Below are 14,344 nucleotides of genomic sequence, written 5' to 3'. Positions count from 1 at the left end.
CGAATCCACTAAGCAGATTCAGAAGGATGTAGGTTGCAGTTGGTACTGGGAGATGAAGGATAGAGTAGCATGGAGAGCTGCATCAAACCAGTCTCAGGACTGAAGACCACAACAGCAGCAACAACAGTCTTGATTCTTTGTAATGCATTCATGGAACAGTCATGTCAATAATCAGGTTCTGTTCTCTTGTGTATAATTCAGTTGGATGCTCTTTTAAATGAAACACTTTTTTAAGAATCAGTTTTATGTATTTCACTGTAACAAAAATCTAAACAGTCTTGAATATATAAATGTGTGCCATATATCATTGAAACTTTACAAGTCCCTGTTACATAAATACAGTTGAGAGAAGTTCCTGATTTGCTTCTCCCATGCCTGTTCTCTGTGAATCCATCTCACTGATACTTCCTCCCCAACTCTTTCCAGAACAAATAAAGTTAACAAAGATGTTATGGTTCATTAGTACAGAGAGTTTCACAAATGTCAATGCAGGCAACTGCAATATATTTTCTGTAGATAATATTATTTGATATACAAACATTTTGTGTAAAGAATGTATGATTTCATAACCATAAATATAATTTTTACAGCAGATTTTTAATAATAAATGTTTTGCAACAAGTAGGTTTATTTGCCGATAACTAGTAAAAGTAACAAATCTGATTTCGTGGGATAGTGTTTTCAGATATAAAGTGAAAATATAAAGAAACTGATTTTTAAAATGTGATGGAAGAAATATAACATGATAAATGAAATTTAAATTGATGGTCAGCCATATATAACAGCCCTGAACACTTCCTTTTAGAACACAAGGTATTCAAATTTCAGTGGAACACTAGAAAAAGAATTATATTGAAAGTTCGATTTGTTGACACAACTGTTTCATCATCTACTACTGAGCAGATGTCACAAAGGTATAGACTCGTTCCAATGCCTGTTACGGGTTGTATTCATTACAAATGTGGCTTTCGATATTTAACTGATGGCATTGACACATTCCTTGCTTTCAGTCTCAAACCTTCTCCTGGTGTGACCAGTGTAGTATATATTAACATTGCATTTGAAATTTTTTTTAGCAATGTTTGGCTGAATATCCGTTTGTTTTGAGTCGTTACTGTTTCTTCCATTACATAGTTTTAATAGTTCGAATATGAAAATTTGTCATTAGTGTAAAAAAAAAAGTGATGTGTAATGTATATCTAAATTATAAATAATTTTTTCATCATTTTAAATGCAACCTTCAGAAACAGTGAAACATAATAATAAAAGTAAGTTGTTGAAAACACATTTTTCCTGTCTCTATGTATCTGTCTTCTTTTTCTGATGTTGAAAATAATCACTGTCCTCAGCAGTAACCATGTTGAACAAACATTAGCTACTGATAGGGCAAAGAAAAAATATTAAGAAGTGGATATAACACAGTTTTCCATCGTGAACAAAATTACAGAAAAGAACAAAAAATATGAATTACACTTTGGTAGTCATATATTTCCAAGCAGCATTGAGTTCAGTGGCTACCAAATCTGAAGTACCAGCCCTTGGAAAACAAAGCATTGATTCAGCCTATGTAAGTGCACTGAAGAGTGGTTGTGTCAGCCTCACAGTTTCCCTCACACTGATCATGATAGACAGAACTAAAGAGTCAAACAAAACTGGATATTAATAAAACTATTCTCAGTCCTCCCAGAAAGCTATTCACATTGCCAAATTGCCAAACAGAGAAAATAAGTGCAATAAACCTGTAACTCGGGGTGATAATCACACAGTGTAGCCTCACAGAAGAAGGAATTGTCTTTTGTACACAGAAGTAATCAGTGAACTGATGTACAATGTGAGATTAGACCTGATAAAGTAAGGTACCTATTTCCAGTGTTTCATTTGAATCTGGACACTGGACCAGTATTGGTTAAGTTTTTCTGTTTTTCCATCTTTCAGTGTCAATTTTCCTTTTTAAGAACTGTGGGTTAGTGACTATAATCTGTTTAAAATTACTTCAGGGTTAGGAACTTTTTGGAGGTAGTAAGGGGGACCCCACAAGGAAGGCACAGACTGTATTCCACCAATTCTGCAATACCTGTAACAGGAAGCATGCAGAGTTGTCACACCTTCACCCCAGGACCAAAAAAATTTCCCATTTCCATTGTTTGAATTTCAGGCAGTTTGCTGTTATGTGTGATCATTGCAAACTGTGATTTTGTTTGTTGCGATTTTTACTGTTGCCGGAGTTATTATTGCATTTGTTGTTACTTTTATTTGTTGTGTGGTATTAAACAGTGTTTCACAAAGAAAATCATCAAAAGTTGAGTGGGAAAGTTCCACCTCAATCTCTCAGCTAGGGTATTGCCATACAAGGTTAGTTAAGATAAATGGTTTGTGTTGCTTGCCTATTTTCAGGCTGAATAACTTAATGGTGATCTCTGCTCTCTCTGAGTAATGTAACTGATAGAAATGCTGCATCTCTGAACATAAACAAGAACGGTGTTGAGAAGGTTGGCAAGAAAATGTTAAAGAAAAGGAAAGTGGAAAAACATCGAAGGTTAAAATTCTTGAGAAAAAAACATGGTATGGATAAGTGGATTATGAATATAGTTTCATTTGCTGAGAAAGGAAAATTCAGCACTTGGAAGTTATTGGTCACCCTTAAGGAATCAGTTCTTCTTCATGGCTGTCACATACAGTATTACACGAACTAGGATGTTACTATGTACATTTCTGTAACTGTAAGCTGTTGATGAATAGGGAGAATTTAGCTGCATGGCAATGGCAATGGCAATTTGTGAGGCAGATCCTTGGCATCAATATCGATGAAGTGGTGTGGCTTGATGAGATGTGGGTCAGCTATGGTCACTTTATGAAGCAGGGCTGGCCAGTTGATGTAAGTAAAGGAACATTGGCAATATCTTCTGACAATGGAGACAGACTTACTGTTTGTCATGCAGGCATCTCAGAAGATTTTCTCTTGAATGGTTATGTGCTTCTAAAGTCGAGCAGACAGGAGATGATCCTTACGAAATAACCTAATACTGTTAATAATGTTGTTCATAGAATCACTAATGCATAATCTCAGAATACTGTGAACAGTTGTTCTAGATAATGCTCCTTACCATTCAGCTGTAGTTTACAATACATCTACTGTTACAAAGAGAAAGAAGGGAATGACTAATTGGCTTTAATTTCATAATGTTGATTTAAGTGGCAGATAATCCTACAAAGGTGGTGCTTATGGAATGAATAGCCGTACAAAAAACACAGTTCCCCATATACGAGCTGGTGAAGACACATGAGTATACCATCATTAGGCTACCACTTTGTTGCTATCATTTCAACCCAACGGAGTTAATATGGGCCCAAATTAAGAGGTACAGCACCAGGAGTAATAATAAATTTGCTCCTGCTGCAGTCTGAAAGGTCACAGGAGAATCAGTTTTAGAATGTCATACCTGAAGACTGGAAGAAGACCAACATACATACTTAGACCTTCAGTGAAGGGGAAGACTATTTCATTTAATAATGTCTGTACAGTACAGTGTTACTTACAGCATCTGTGGGTGCAAGAGTGAATTGAGTGGAATTTCTACCTTATCACAAAAGAAATCAAATATATATAGCATATTCAGCTTGAAATGCACAATTTACAGCAGTAAGTAGCTACATAACAAAATTATTTTTTAGTGAGTTTTGACGTTTTAATAAGAAGGCCTTACCAGCAACCAACTCCAAATGAAGTTCATGTCAGTTATATAGTCGGTATCCCACAAAATAAATATTGTCATTTACAGTATAATTGCTACAATACTGTAGTAATGCTTTTTTGTATCACTTTTTTTATCTTTCTCCAAATACTTGTTGGCCTATTTAAAGTATGTTTTCTCACCATGAAAGACATGCATACATATTATATTTTATTATGTTAGACGTAAGTAGGTGGATCAGAAAAATTAATAACATATTCATTATAAATGTAGCATTCCGTATCTCATCATGAAACCATACGGCTAACCACTTAGTACTTGATGAACAAGGGACCATTGTGCATCATATGTAACTGAAACTGTCTCATGTTAGAGAACTCGGACAGAGTTATGATTTGGAGTTGATGAAAATTTGACATATTTCTAAGATTTCATTCATTTCATCTGTTCACTTAACATCAATAACCAAAAAGTTCCCCATACATAGAAAAATCAGTAACATCAGAAAATGCATTATTGTGAACTGTCCATATATTAACTTAATAATTTGCTGCCTCAAATAAAGTGAAAACGTAGCGCAGCCCTTCGAGAACATGTCAAGGTGGGATCCTTAATTATAAAGAGAGTAGTTTGAGAGATTCAGCAAGTTGAATGAAGTGTAAGATTATTTGAGAGTTCAGTGTGGGATGTGGTAACTCTGCTCTGCACCTCCACAATCTTCTGCTCAACTGTCGGTTCTAAAGTGATTTTGAACAGACCATAGTACTTTGTGTATATTTGTATAATTTACCACTTCAGAAACATTAAGAGAGATAATTGAGAGGGTTTGTAATTCTTCCTACAATAGAGTAAATGAGCCATTGCATTTTCACACTTCTTGTAAATGGACAATAACAGAGTATTGTATTCCCAGTGTAGACTTATACGAATAAGGCATAAATTTTAATGTGAAAACTTTTCAAACAAGGAGTTTCTCAACAGTCAGTGAAAAGGTGAGTGCTGAGAATCACTAAGAGAGGCCGAAAAACAAAGAAATAAATCTGAAAATAGGTTAGAGTTGATGATCTAGTTAGGACTGTAATGAAAATTGGATGGTAGGGGTACGACATGGCCAGAAGAAGGTAGACATGAAGGTAGGCAGGCCACAAAAGTTACTTGTTGAATTTCAAAAGAAAAGAAAATGAAAAACTTGAAGGCGATAGATGACATTGAAAAATACACGGAAAGAAAGTAAAAGTGTAAACCTGATGACTCTAATGCATGGAAATGTCTAGGTGTGGCTTTGATTCAGCAGTAGAAGTCGAGTGACTGCTGCTGCTGCTGCTGCTGCTGCTGCTGGCGATGGTGGTAGTGAATGTTTATGACCTTTGAATTACTGTGTAGCTGCATCTGTACATAAACTGAGAAATTATTAAGCTGTGGGTCTCTGATGTCACATGGAAACCACATAATTTCAGTTTTCATGAACTTCTAGGGCTTCTGTCTCTTCACTCACAATTTTCTGCATCTTTTGAACTATGCGTGTGTCCATCATTTTATTATTTGCTATTCTGACTCGGGATTCTAAAGTAGCTCATTTACTTGATGCATACTTATTGTTTGTACTGTTTTTTGCATCCTCAGGATAATTATATATATTAAAGGACATATTGTTAATATGTCTACCACAGAAACAGTGACTGTAAGGATGTATCAAGCAACAAAATACGCTAGACTCTCGATGTTCTAGCCATTCCACGCATACATGAGTACTGGATTAGTAGAAGTGCCACATTATTGTGAGTGTCCATAATTTAGTTTAAACACAAAGAAAGTGTACTTTATTAAGTCCCAAGATACATTAACTTTCATAGAAGACTTACTTTTTGACTGTGTACATATAAGTAGTATCATTTACTATGAAACATGTCCTAAATTTTTAGTTGTCACAATAATGATAAACGATGTCGGCACACTGCTGCTTTACAAGCATTACACCAGTACTGCATGTATCTGGTTGTTGCATAATGTTCTTCAGGAAGATGTCTGTAGCTTTGGCACCAGCAGCATGAGAAATCTTCATGCTCTCTCCTCATACACCCTTTTCTTCTTATTTCATCAAACCTGTTCTACACACTTTTATTTCCTTACCTTGTAACATTTGGTGTATCTCACAGTTTTCCTCATTCAGCCACGTAGCAAAATATTCATAAATGTCTCATCCTCCTGGAGCTTATAGAATGTTTAACATTGTACTTGACAAACAACATTGCTGTGTCCATTACTTCTGCTTGACCAACTAGAGACCAGTGGTGGGCCATGTTACTGAGAGGCCTGAGTACTGAGAGCCACATTAGTGAAAGTTTAGTTTAAGAGTAAAAATGAACACTTCAAATATGCTGCAGTCTGAAAAGCTGACAGCTTACAATTATGTGTATGTTGTCTTTCACTGGTTTCACAGTTATACATATTTGAGTATTTGTATAGCATTAGAATCAGATGTACAGAGTAAGAAAGTGTCATTCAAAGTTGAACATGTGTTGAGCTGCTCAAGACTACAGTCAGCAAAGTCAGTACCATTTGTTTAAAATTAAAAATTATTCTAATATTTTGGCCATAATTGAGGATGGCTGACACAATTGGGGATGGCTGTTGTGTGGATTATAACTCGAATGACAGTATACAGCATGTATAATGCTCGTGGCATGGGATAATGTGTAAATCTCCAGTTTAAATAATACTTAATGCTTGCAGGCAGCTCAGTAGCCCTAAGGTTGAAACTTCCTGTGGGTGATTAAAATTGTGTGTTGGACTAAAACTCAAAACTGGAATCTTGCATTTTGTGGCCTGGCATCAACACCATGTCAGGAAGTTTTTAAAACTGTGCATACAGTATTTTAGTGTGAAATATTCATTGCAGGAATCATATGATTGATAGCCTCCATATTTATTTTTGTGATATGAATGTTGGAATTGTTCAGTAAGTTAATGATGTATGTTTCTTAAACTCATTGGTCTGTATTGCTGGCCCTCAGCTGATATTCATCCCCAGGCATATGTGAATGCATGTGCATCTGTCATTCAGCAAGGAAGTACTTGTCTTTGTGGATGCACTGAGTCGTTTACTGCTTCTGACTAATTTTTTTGTATGTATCTGTAATGAAATAATTTCTATAAATATTTTGCATGTTTCCCACAACCTCTTTATTATACATTGTATGTTACTTTTCTGTACATTACCAGTAGGGAGTAATCCAGAATTAGCAGTTCTCAGAATTACCTTTTTGAATTCATTACCTAATAGTGTTATAAAATGTTTCAGGGTATAGCCTCAGAAAGACTTGCACCGCACAGTCCAAGGTAAGGTTTTCATTATTCATTGAACTATTTTCTTAAAAGTACAGTTAACAGAGTGTATCAGTGCCCCACTACTGGAATGTGGGGTGGCCAGCCTGACCCAGATCAAATGTACTTTCCAGATTAAAAAAAGAAGGCTGGTAAACAGGCCAGTTTTGATGTGGAGCTTAGGCACTTTTGAACATCCCACTGGGTGAATACCAGGCTGGTATCCATATCCAACTCCAAATACATGCCACACCACTATTTAGAAAATGATCTTATACACACTCATAGGATTTGGGGGAGGAGGGTGAATAGGTGACTGAGGACTTTGATGTTTAGTCTCCTAAATTCCACAATCAACAATAACAGAAGTACTGACTCTCATTAGCTCGTGGGGAAACTGTTAGTTGTATATTGAGGACTTTTTTCTTTATTGTTGTATTAATAGGCAGTCATATTACAGTAAAAGGGAATATGATCAATAATGCATATGTATTTGGATTTGATGCTCTGTGTGTGCTAGGTGAGAATGCCATAGTTTTGTGCTAGTAACTTCTTACACAAGTTAGCAGTAAAATAAAAGTGACTAAGTGACGAAATCTGAAAGCTGTGTCCTTAACTGCGTGCTATGAGAGGCCGATTTATGTAGATGGTTTGCTGACGAAATGAAGTGTGTGAAGTTTTCATTGCTCCATTTTTCTGCTTCCAAGTACTGAGCAGTATTTTTATAGAAGGTAGTTACTAAATCTTTTATTGTAACTGGTTTCTTAATCAACAAATCAGCATAATGGAAATAAACTGTAATAACTTTCCTTGAAATTCCAGAGTAATTTTTAATTCCCTTATGGCGTTCAAAGATGTTGAATTGGTAGTAGATGTCTATTTATTTGAAGTACCACACCCAAATTATATCCTACATGAAAATATATAGGGTGGTGCATGAAAAATTGGCCCTGAATACTAGAATTCTCATTGTTGCCCACCAATCATATATATCATTCCGAAGCTGTTGCAGTTCCATTTTGTGTTAAATACAAAAGTTGTGTCATGGTTAAAACTATAAGCAAACATATCAGTGAGATACATCTTCTTCAAGAAAGAATTGCAATAGTGGAGGGGTATTTGTCTACTGGTTCATTTAAGGAAATGCGAGACATTTTTGCAAAGAAGTTTCTTGACATTTCCATACAGACAGAGAGCAGTCTAACAGGATTTGGTGACAAAATGGTATACTACAGAGTCAGTTGTGAACAAGAAAAAGATGCAGGCCCCACCTGTTGGTGCACCCACTGTGATCATGGTGATCAGAGTACAGTTGATCCAGAATCCAAAGAAAACAACACACAACAAGTGAATGTTTGCGCAGGTCTTGTCAACATGTTTTACACCATATAGGGATGCAAACCTACAAAATGTCAAGTTGGGGAAGATATGGTAAAAAATGTGAATTACCATATATGTCTATGTCAGACTGTTGAGAGTGGAATGTTGGATCTGTTGCTATATTCATGAATGATGAATCCTGCTCTCATCTAACGGGACATTCGATTCCCAGAACACCAGATACTAGTCAGATACAATCTCAGTTGGATAAATGTGAAATCCCTTCATAATGAAAAAATCTGTGTGTGGTGTGCCCTGTCAGCAAGTTGGGTTGTCGATCCTATATTTTTTGAAACAACAGTAAACTCTGCTGTGTATATGTGAACCTTTGAGGAATTTTATACATGGGTGAACCCTCCCCCCTGTGGATGTACACATGCTACCTTTCAACAGAATGGGGGCAACATGTCACACTCTTGTGAGGGAATCTCATGAATTCATGAGAGATTCAAGAAGCAAAGACTGTCAGTAAAAGATTTTGGCTGCTGCTTTCACCTGACCTAACCACTTACGACATATAACTGTGGGATAATGGGGGTGGGGGAAGGAGGGTCTAAAGGGAGAAGTGTACACACATAACCCAATAATGTTAGAAGACTTGAAGGACAACACTCCTGATGAAATTTTGAGAATTGTTGCGACAGATCTGTTAAAGTATATATTTACATGTTAGCTTGCACAAAAAAGTGCATTGAATCATGAGGTCATTTTTAGCTTCTGATGTGATGTAGTGTAAAAGGCAAAATCAATTCAGCAAATATAGGCTTTTATATTAGCTTATTTATTTATTATCTAATTACTACATGTTCATCTAATTTTTGTTGTATCTCTCATGGTAGACAACAGTTCATGTGTCGTTAGCAAGCAGTCTGTACTCGGGTTCAGTTTTTCAATCGCCATCCTACATCAGGCAATACAATATTGTTTTAAGCAAATTTGTTATGACACATAAGTATCTAATTTTCCTGTATTTGTTGTAAAAGCTTCGTATCTATTATTTCATAATGTGACACATAACATGATACTTGTTACAAACTACATCCACATTTATGTTTGTATTCTGTAATAGCATATGTTTCTTGTACACCACTGAAAACGAAAAGGTAAATGTGATGCTTCTCATTTATGATAACTTCACAAAACTGAGTAATTCCTGAATCTTCGATACAAAATCTCACAAGAATTTATTTCCATAAGAGTTTTTCTGTTGAATGAAAGTACTTCTTGCCTATTTTTTAGTCCTTTTATTGTGTTCTGATTCAGTATCATCACTTCAGATGATGTACATCATTTACATTCTGTACCATATTTAAATACCATTTGCTGTATACTTGCAACCATGCACAAGTTCTCTTTGTCTACCTGCTCAAAGAGCAGAGTCGAAACATGATATCAAGACACACATAAGAACTCCATCCAAAACCTTATATTACCATCAAAGTTACAATGTGAGAGTCGTGAGTCATAATGAGATACACCTGTAACATTGACCTTATTAACAGTATAATTTCCAGTACTTGCAGATTCACTATAATTCAGTCTGAGTTGAAGTCGATTGTAGTTCAGGTCACCTGGTGTCTGATGGTATGTTAGTTACTCACACTCTTGATATTCTGAATTTCTGCACAGATCTTCTCTGTAGGTAATTATTTGTGAATATCTTCTAGAATTTCATTGTGGATAAAAGTTTATGGTGCAGGGTTCTTGTGTTGTGGATAAGTAGTGCCATTTTTTTGTAAATAAGGGTTTTTGTTACCCTTCCAGTCTCAGCAAATTGTTATCTGTTGAAGGAATATGTCATAAATTATGCTAAAGAGGTAATGAATTTAGTGGACAATGATATGAGGATGTGGAAGTGTGATGTATGGAAGTTTGTCTCAGTCTGAGGAGCATGCACCGATAGCCAAAGTGGTGAAGGAGACCACTTAAGATAAGCGGGAAATTCAGGTTTGAGTCCCTGTCTGGCACTGTTGAGTAGTAGATTTATCACAGATGTCAAGAAATGTGCAGTCAGTGAATTAAATTTTGAACTATTTCATACAGGTTTGTATCGTTAACATGTCTATTCTTTCAGATTTGTGTGATAAATTCTACATTCACTTGTAAGTCTTCCCCCTGACTTTAACTGACAAGGCAGTATTGAAAATTTTCTCATCAGAATCAAGCCCTCAAATGAATGAACGTCATTCACTACATTGCCATAAGGTCCTTCCAATAAATTTTAAGCTGTTTACAGAAATTGTTCAGATACTTTTCCCACCAAACAAATTATAGTTGTTTACAGAATTCATGCCAGCCGGAGTGGCCGTGCTGTTCTAGGTGCTACAGTCTGGAACCGAGCGACTGCTACGGTCGCAGGTTTGAATCCTGCCTCTGGCATGGATGTGTGTGATGTCCTTAGGTTAGTTAGGTTTAATTAGTTCTAAGTTCTAGGTGACTGATGACCTCAGAACTTCAGTCGCATAGTGCTCAGAGCCATTTGAACAGAATTCTTATAATTTTTGCCAAACCAAATGTTTCCATACAACTGATTTATAGTAACTTTTTACTCTCCATGTTGAAAACTTATTTGATACTAACAGCCTAAATACTACATTTTTAATTTACGCAGACAAGAATTCATCTTACAGAACAAGAAAATAGTTTCTCATCAGTATCATTTGCTTCACTCACATGAACTAATACATAAATATTCTGTGAATTAACTACATTCTTGTTTTTACTAATTACATCAATCACTTCAAAGTTTTCAACATAATTAACAGCATTAGTTATTCACAAACCAAATTCCACTTCACGTTCCTTTCTTTTAACTACATTTGTGGTTGTAGTAGCAACATGCTCAGTGTGAACTTAATTTTTTATCTTTTACTTCAGTGTTAACCTAATTTTTTTATTCTAAACTGCAAAGTTTTATTTTAAAATTTTCACTCATCCCACTATCATTCACTGTTTTCAAGTTTCATGAATCAGTTTCAAAACTTGTGTCTGATTTAGTAAGTTCTTGCTGAAAATTGTTCACTGGTCTTGCATTAATTTCAGGTAATTGTTCAGCAGGGCTTGTTAACTTTTTTGTTATTTTTGACAATGTTGTTTTCCAACATCGAGAGTGTTTAGTAGCTGTCATAGTTGATTCATTTATGGCTTTACTTGGTCGGAATTAGTCCAAACATCTTAAAGATTACTTTGATTGTCTTTTTGATAATTTTCAGCTGATGGAAAGTAAGTAAAAATAAATGGAAGAATTGCACTAGGAAAAGTTTTTTAACTTTTAACTTCATGTGTCCCAGTTCATTGTTGCTGGTATTACTGTTAAGTTTCCAGTCTTTCGTAATTACGTATGTTGTTCAATAACAAATTTCATTGAACTCTTTTGCTGCTATTCCTGCAACGTTTTCATTCATTCTACCCTGGCTGACTCCTACAAGATGCAATCATACTCTTCTCTTATCAACTCTGTTTTTAACGATTTACCAGTGTTATTTAAAACAACTAACATTTTGTTTGCAATATGATATGTCATACCTGAACAATAAGAGGAAATGAATAGTAATGTCTATAAAATTTTAAACTCACATCACTTAAATGATTATGTTGTACTTAATTCTTGTTCATCATCCATTCTATGTTGATATTGTTGCCACAATTTTAACCTAAAATCTATTGTATTTATGCATGCAAAATTGTTTGCTGGTTTTACAGCTGTTTATATATGTCATTACATGTAACTCTGCAATCTTTGTCTTAAACTTCTCACCTTTTATTAACATTTTCAATATAGTTGTTCTCACAGTGCAACCAAGCATCATGTGGTCACCCTTCCAACCTTACAGGTGTATTCCTGACACAATAATACCTTCTAGTGCCAAGAACATGACTTTATAGGTATTACATTATATAGTTACTCCAGTGGTTTCAACATAAACATTGTAACACAGGATTTTAACATACAACTAATTTTAATTTACCATTTATAATTGTTTCAGTAATCAATATTATTTACAATAATTGGTTTTATTGTTGTTACTGTTGCAACCACTTACACAGGCACTAAACATGTCGCCATGCGTCCTATCACATGATTGGTTACCTAAAGAATTTAGGACACCATCTACTTCACTTTTCAACCTATATTTGTTCATTAAAGTTACAACTTTTCTTTGTTTAGTGCCAATTTCCACTTTTTTACCATACAGAAATTCTCTCTAGATCATTATGTAATTGGAATTGATCGTGTAATGATTTTACTAGATGGTAAATTACAGCGTCATCTGCAAACAATCTAAGAGGGCTGCTCAGATTATCACCTAGATCATTTACGTAAATCAAGAACAGCTGAGGGCCTATAACACTACGTTGCAGAACGCTAGATATCACTTCTGTTCTACTCGATGTTTTACCATCTGTCACTTCGAACTGTGACCTCTGTGAGAGGAAATCACAAATCCAATCACTCAACTGAGAAGATATGCACGTAACTTGATTAATAGTCGCCTGTGAGGAATGGTATCAAAAGCCTTCTGGAAATCTAGGATTATGGAATCGATCAGAGATCCCTTGTTGACAGCACTCGTTACTTCATGGGAATAAAGAGCTAGCTGTGTTGCACAACAATGATATTTTCTGAATCCGTGTTGGTTATGTATCAATAAGTCATTTTCTTCAAGAAGATTCATAATGTTTGAATACAGTATATTCTCCAGAATCCTACTGCAAATTTAGATCAGTGATATGGGTCTGTAACTCAGTGGGTTACTCCTATTTCCTTTCTTGAATATTGGTGTGACCTGTGCTACTTTCCAGTCTTTAAGAACAGCCCTTTCGTCTAGTGAGTGGTTTTATATGATTGCTAAGAAAGGCACTGTTGTGTCTGCATAGTCTGAAAGGAACCTGAATGGTATACCATCTGGACCGGAAGGCTTGCCTTTAAGTGATTTGAGTTGTTTCCAAACACCTAAGATACCTTCTTGTATGTCACTCATACTAACAGCTGTTCTGGTTTCAAATTCTGGAATATTTACTTTGTCTTCTTGCATGAAGAAATTACAAAAAACTGTATTTTAGTGGCAGCGTCATTGGTAACATCTCCTTTGCTATTGTGCAGTGATAGTATTGACTGTTTTTTTGCCGCTGTTATATTTTACATACAACCAGAATCTCGTTGGGTTTTCTACCATATTTTGAGACAATGTTTCATTATGGAAACCATTAAAAGCATTTCACATTGATGTCCACACTAAATTTCGAGCTTCCATGAAACTTAGCCAGTCTTGGGGATTTTGCGTTCTTCTGAATTTGGCATGTTTTTTTCATTGCTTCTGCAACAGTGTTCTGATATGTTTTGTGTACCATGGTGGATCATTCCCATCTCTTGCTAACTTATGCGGTATGAATCTGTCTATTGCTGTCAATACTGTATCTTTGAATTCGAGCCATATCTGGTCTAAACTTACATAATTAGCTTGGAAGGAATGGAGACTCTCTCTTAGGAAGGCATCAAGCAGAATTTTTATCTGCTGTTTTAAATAGCTATACTTTGCATTTATTTTTAATGGTTTTGGTTGATATGATTTTGGTTGATATGGTTTTGAACCTTGCTACAATGACCTCGTGGTCACTGGTCCTTGTAACTCTCCTTCCCCTCTCTGTGTTACGATTTATATCGACCTGGCTATCAACCTGGTTTCCTATATTGGTTGCATATTTTTTCCTTTTGCATGTTCTTTCATCCTTTTTGGTGTTTCGATCACCACTTGAGGTCAGACCTCAACTTCAAAATTTCCTGTTTTTTAGTGTGAGCCATTTGGTGAAGAACTCCCTCCTTAGCATCCACTGTATTGATTCCCCATCTCCCTTCCTTCTCCTCTCCCTTTTCTGCTGTAGCGCCCTTCCACACTACTACGTCACCAGCACGTGTAGCCAGTCTGTGTGGTGGCCCTGTTATGTAC

General features: G+C 35.7%; 2 protein-coding genes across 6 annotated transcripts in view; both read left to right on the top strand.

Moving 5' to 3' along the window:
- The window catches only part of LOC126426959 (zinc finger protein 726-like), an 809,906-nt gene that overhangs the window by 141,375 nt on the left and 654,187 nt on the right, over nt 1-14,344 (top strand). The window lies entirely within an intron of this gene.
- The window catches only part of LOC126426958 (uncharacterized), a 474,113-nt gene that overhangs the window by 140,901 nt on the left and 318,868 nt on the right, over nt 1-14,344 (top strand). For both annotated transcript variants that reach the window (XR_007576468.1, XM_050089072.1), the window contains exon 7: nt 6,994-7,031. Coding sequence is in view for 1 of the 2 variants with exons in the window: in XM_050089072.1 (XP_049945029.1) it covers nt 6,994-7,031 (38 nt within the window). In the remaining variant the exon portion in view is untranslated. The remainder of the gene's footprint in view (nt 1-6,993; nt 7,032-14,344) is intronic.

The sequence above is a fragment of the Schistocerca serialis genome, chromosome 11 (genome assembly GCF_023864345.2).
Source record: "Schistocerca serialis cubense isolate TAMUIC-IGC-003099 chromosome 11, iqSchSeri2.2, whole genome shotgun sequence".
NCBI lineage: Eukaryota > Metazoa > Arthropoda > Insecta > Orthoptera > Acrididae > Schistocerca > Schistocerca serialis.
The sequence above is the reverse complement of the archived record's forward strand: the minus strand, read 5'-3'. Positions and strand labels throughout refer to the sequence as shown.